The sequence below is a fragment of the Cupressus sempervirens genome, chromosome 1, assembly GCF_028749045.1.
Source record: "Cupressus sempervirens isolate cs-2001-9-10 chromosome 1, ASM2874904v1, whole genome shotgun sequence".
Lineage (NCBI taxonomy): Eukaryota > Viridiplantae > Streptophyta > Pinopsida > Cupressales > Cupressaceae > Cupressus > Cupressus sempervirens.
Window position 1 is genome coordinate 689,734,119 of NC_143118.1, and position 5,924 is coordinate 689,740,042.

The window sequence follows — 5,924 nt, forward strand, 5'->3', positions numbered from 1 at the left end:
TTAACTCTTATGCTGTGACCTAATTGTTCTGACATTATCTTGTTGCTTCCTTCAGTGATGCCTCCTGCACATAGACCTGGTGGCCGAAGTGGTAACCATGGAAATGAACACCATGAAGAGGAACAATAGGGAGGAGGGGGAGAACAGGGTAATAACAATGCTAATCAGGCTCTCTTGGGGGAAATGATGCCAGTGCTCCAGGATATTCTTACTTGGATGGGCCCTCGTGTTGAGGAGCGCCAACAGGATCAAAATTAGGAAGAGGGATCTCATCATGGGGAGTCCCCTTGTTCGGAGCATAGAGAGGAAGAGCATGAGCATGATCATTCTCGTACACCACTTGGTGGTAGAAGGCACCGTTGGAGGGGCCATGGCCGAGATGATGTTGATCTCACTCAGAATGAGATGATGCAGGAACTTCAAAGGTCCAAACCACCAGAATTTGATGGCCAGGGAACAAGACTCAAAGCTGAGACTTGGTTGCTTGATATGGGGTGTTTTTTCTCATTACTACCTTATGGGAGCAACATAAAGGCCCATTGTGCAATCACACAGCAAAGGCAACATGGTTCCATTTGGTGGGGTGAAGAGAGGGAAAGACTTGGTATCAATGTCGCAGATCTCACCTGGGATATCTTCGAGGAAAGGTTCAGAGAGAAGTTTCTTTCCCCTCAGTATCATGAAGCTCGCATTGATGAATTCCATGAGCTTAAGAAGGGATTTATGACAGTTGATCAGTATGAGAAGAAGTTCCTTGGCTTGAAACAGTATTCGAGCTACAGGCATGATGATGCACTTATCACCCAACATTTTGTTAGGGGTCTGAGAGACTCCATCATTGGAGATGTCCGTGCTCATCAACCAAGGACACTTGCTCTTGTCGTGGAGAAGGAAAGGATCATTGAGACTAATTTGGCTAGGGGCTAAAGTGGTAAATTTGGTTCTCAGAACCAAAGTGCTTGAAATTCAGGACAGGAGGCTCAATTCACTCAGTCCTCAGGCAAGGGCCAATCCCAATCAAAACCCTCTCAGGGTAGTTATCATGGTAAGAGTAAGAAGAAGTTTTGGGGTAAGAAGGGTGAACAAGATTCTGGCACCTCAGGGAAGAAAGGAGATAATCAAAATCGAGGACACAAATCTTAGCAAGATCGTCCTCCTCATAGTAGTCAGCAGAATTCCAGCAGGGGTAGTGCACCTTACCCTAGTGCTACTCAGGGAGGTCATGGATCAAGTGCTAGCTTTGGAGGAAACTATTTTTCTTGTGGCCAGCCTAGCCATAAATCTTATGATTGTTCGATTAGGCCATCCACTAGTCCTAGTAAGGGAACAGCGAGATCTGAGCCTACTGTAGGAGATGCAGGTAGGAATCACAGAGTCTTTGTGGCGGTTGACAACCGTCAAGCTGAGCATCAAGGTACAGTAGTTGAGGCTATAGGTACATTGCATGGTATTTCATCTTTAGTTTTGTTTGACTTTGGTCCTTCTGATTCTTTGAAATCACCATCTCTTGTTCAGCGATGTGGGCTAGTGGCAATGCATCAGGTTGATAGGTGGCAGGTAGAGTTAGCCACGAGTTCTAAAGTGATTGTTGACTCGTTGGTTAGAAGTTGTGTTTTTAGTTTGGGAACCTTCACCACCATAGTGGACTTATGCATTCTACCTCTAGGATTGTATGACATTGTGTTGGGCATGGATTGGTTAGCCACCCATCAAGCCAATATTGATTGCCATCATAAGGTGGTATAGTGTGTGTATGACATAGGTGGGCAAGTGGAACTTTTGGGAGTTCATAGACTAGTCTCGCTTCGTATGATCATAGCTAATTAGCTAAAGTGGAGTGTGCGAAAGGGTTGTCAGTTGTTTCTTGTATCTCTCAATGATCTTGAGGAAGCCGAGAGCCTTACAGTAACACTCAATGATCACCCACTCCTTCATGAGTATGCAGATGTGTTTCCTAATGAAATTCCAGGTATGCCACAACAGTGTGACATTAATTTTCAGATCGATCTTGTACCAGGAGAAAAACCGATTTCATGAGCTCCTTATCGCATGACTACTTAGGAGTTGAGTGAGCTCAAGTTGCAGGTGGAGGAATTATTGGCCAAGGGCCATATTCATCCTAGTGTATCCCTGTGGGGTGCACTAGTCATCTTCGTAAAGAAGAAGGACGGTTCTTTGCATTTGTGCATTGACTACTGGCAGTTGAATAAGGTGACGGTGAAGAACCGTTATCCTTTGCCAAGGATAGATGACTTGTTTGATCAGATGAAGGGGGCACGAGTGTTCTCAAAGATTGATTTGAAGTCAAGATACCATCAACTTCATATCCAAGAGGTTGATATTCATCGAACAACATTTCGTACACGATATGGGCATTATGAGTTCACGGTTGTACCCTTTGGGTTAACCAATCCACCATCAGTATTTATGAGTTTGATGAATGGTTTATTTCTTACTTACCTCAATCAGCGTGTCATTGTATTCTTGGATGACATATTGATCTATTCAAAGACTGAGGAGGAGCATGAGGTCCATTTGCGTCAGGTATTGCAGTGCTTGAGAGACCATCAGCTGTATGGGAACTTGAGTAAATGTGGGTTCTTCCAGTCAGAGGTGAAGTATTTGGGACATAGCATCAGTGGTGATGGAATTGCAATGGATCCAGAGAAGATTCGTGCTATCATGGATTGGTTGGCACCCACTAATGTCTTAGAAGTTCATAGTTTCATGGGATTAGCGGGTTACTACCATCGCTTTGTGAAGGATTTTTCATGAGTAGCCCATCCCATCACTTCTCTTTAGAGGAAAGAGAACAAGTTTGTTTGGTCAGATCAGTGTGAAGTAGCATTTAATGCTCTTAAGGAGTGTTTGACCAGTGCACTAATCCTTGCAGTGCCTATTCCTATAGGTGATTTCATGGTTTGCACAGATGCTTCGTTGGAAGGCATGGGTGCGGTGTTAATGCAGGATGGTTGAGTGATTTCTTTTGAGTCTAGAAAACTCAAGGACCATGAGCTAAACTACCCCACTCATGATTTGGAACTCGCGGCCGTAATGCATGCCCTTGTCCATTGGAGGCATTTTCTTTTGGGACATAGGTTTGAGTTGCATAGCAATCATAGGAGCTTGCAGTATATCTTTACTCAACCAAACTTGAATGCACGACAGCGTCGTTGGATGGAGTTCCTGTGCGAGTAAGACTTTGATGTTCATTACATCAAAGGGAAGGAGAATGTTGTCGTAGATGCCTTGAGTAGCAGGCAACATGAGGTATCAGTGTTTTCATTGGGAGTGCATTTGCGAAGCCGTATTTTGGAGGCTTTTCCTAGTGACACTTGGTATCAGGAGGTGAGGGTGGAGATCGAGTCTCGACACACCCTTGAGGGGAGATTTTTAGGTTATATGCTAGAGTTTGATGGACTATTGTGACACTCAGACCATATTTATGTACATTTTTTGAGTGATCTTCGTACCTTATTTTTTTCAGAAGCACATCGTGCACCATATTTTACACATCCTGGGGTCAAGAAGATGCAGGCTGATCTCAAACAACTATACTTTTGGGTAGGGATGAGACGCAATGTTGCTGATTTTTTTGCTAGATGTCTTGAGTGCCAGAGAGTGAAGGTAGAGCATCAACATCCGGCAGGTCTTTTGCAGCCACATGCCATTCCAGAATGGAAGTGGGATACAGTATCCATTGATTTTATCACAGGGTTGCCTATGTCATCATGGAGACATGATTATATCATGGTGACAGTGGACAAGTTGTCCAAGGTAGCACATTTTTCACCCATGAGAGCATCCTACACAGCTTCTTCTGTAGCGCATGTATTCTTGGTAGATATTGTTCGTTTGCATGGGATTCCTTGTCGGATCATTCGGGATAGAGATCCAGTGTTTACTTCTGCACTGTGGACATCTCTCCAGCATGCCTTGGGCGTGCAGCTCAATTTCAGTTCAGCTTATCACCCAGAGACTGATGGTCAGACTGAGAGAGTGAATCAAGCTCTGGAGGATATGCTTCACATATATATTATGGATAGGCAAGTGAAGTGGGAGGATTATTTGTAGCTTGTCGAGTTTGCATACAACAACAGTTATCATAATTCTCTTGGCATGCCATCTTTTCAGGCCTTGTATGGTAGACCATGTCGTACCCCTTTGAGTTGGGATCTTTTGGAGGACCGTGTTCTTTTGGGTCCAGAGATTCTTTAGGATATGGAGCAGCAGGTTGTTCGCATTAGGGAGCATTTGGTTACTGCTCAAGATAGGCAGAAGAAGTATACAGATGCCCATAGGTTGGATCGTCACTTTTTGGTGGCAGTGTGTTTTTGAGAGTGTGGCCAAGGAAGAGCCCCATCCATTATGGGAAAGGCTCTAAGTTGGCGCCATGTTTTGTCAGACCTTTTGAGATCCTCGAGAGGATTGGTCCTTTTGCTTATCGTCTAGCATTGACACCTAGCCTTTCACGCATCCATGATGTTTTTCATGTTTCTATGTTGAGACAGTATACTCCAGATGTGATCCATGTGCTTGATTGGAATGCTTTGCGGGTAGCGGACAGGCAGCTTACTTTGGAGCCCATTTGTATCCTATAGCATCGGAGGCTAACCTTGCGAGGTCGGGACATAGAGCAGGTAAGGGTCCAATGGGACTTGAGCGATGAGACCTCTACGACTTGGGAGGATGCTACACGACTGAGGGAATTGTACCCGTATCTTTTTGCTGGCTTCCAGGAGTAAGCCTATGCTAGTGGGGGAGGATGCAGTGCCTCTCATGTTTGCAGTCTATGTCTTGTCTATTTTGATTCGAGAGATACTTGATACTCTTATTATTTTGTACCTTATGATGACCCGAGGGTCGGATGTTATACTTGGATTCAATACCATAGATGCTTTACTACTATACTGTTCAGTTTATCACATTTGCATGTGGATGCCATTTTGAGATGACAATAGATCTATGATGATATCTAGTTATATGATGTATTGGACCTATTTGTTGATTATGTTATGAGATGGATTCTATGCTTTGATTATTTACTTCATTATTGTATCTTCACCCTTTCTGCGAATGTGAGTGATGTAAATGGATTAAATAGGTATTTTAATACATGTTGCTTCGGCTATGATATTATTTGCCATTGCACTTGATCATGTGTTTTAGTGTGCAAGAATTATATCCCTGGTAGTGGCACATGGAGTTAGTGATTCAGCTATTCATATTTACCCATGTCATTCCTATATGGTCGACGTACCCTTATTATTATTGTTTAGATCAAAACCTTTTGATGATTAGTAAATCCAAACTCATTTGCATTATGTGATTAGACCAGTGAGTGTGTCTGTGCATTTAGAAGTTCGCATTTGTCACGAAAGTGTTAAGTGTTTTTCTATGTTTTTGGGGTTTTCGGATTTAAATCTTTTCTGATTTAATTTCTGGCAACTTTGCCTTAGGTGAAATCCCGTTGCGAATAATAACCTATTTTCATTTGGGTCAATTCGGAGTTTAACTACTCCAGCTAGCTATTTTCTAGAATTGACTATTCACCCAAAAAGTGAATAAGTATTGGAAAAGTGATTTCATAAATCACTTTTCACAATTTGAAAATAGAATTGTAGAGAAAATTTGGAAATCCTCTTCTGAAGGATTCTTGTTTTGCTTGTTCTGAGAGCTATGAGCATGGGATGTGCGCAAGGTTGGTCTCGTTAGATTCGGCTCGAGGATTTTATGCCTTGCCATCATTTTCAACTGTTTTGGTGGGTGGTTTATTTTATTGTGCGGGTTTCAGTTTCTAACTCTTTTTCCTTCAAGTAGGGCCTTCCCGTTTTATAGTTTTCGCTCCGTTTTAGCTTCCGTTTCTTGTAGCAATATGTTAGGAGGCTGAGAACTAGTGTTCCCCTCCGTTTCTGGTTGCTAGT

The 5,924-nt window shown here is 42.9% G+C and overlaps 1 protein-coding gene across 1 annotated transcript; it reads left to right on the forward strand.

The window, feature by feature from the left end:
* Window positions 1-405: 405 nt before the first annotated feature.
* On the forward strand, window positions 406-927 carry LOC149579816 (uncharacterized). Its single transcript, XM_089802577.1, has one exon. The coding sequence runs from the start codon at window positions 406-408 to the stop codon at window positions 925-927; it is 522 nt and encodes a 173-aa protein (XP_089658703.1).
* The last annotated feature ends 4,997 nt before the right edge of the window (window positions 928-5,924 follow it).

Coding starts and splice junctions, on each gene's coding strand:
- LOC149579816 (XM_089802577.1), top strand. CDS start 406: ATGATGCAGGAACTTCAAAGGTCCAAACCACCAGAATTTGATGGCCAG.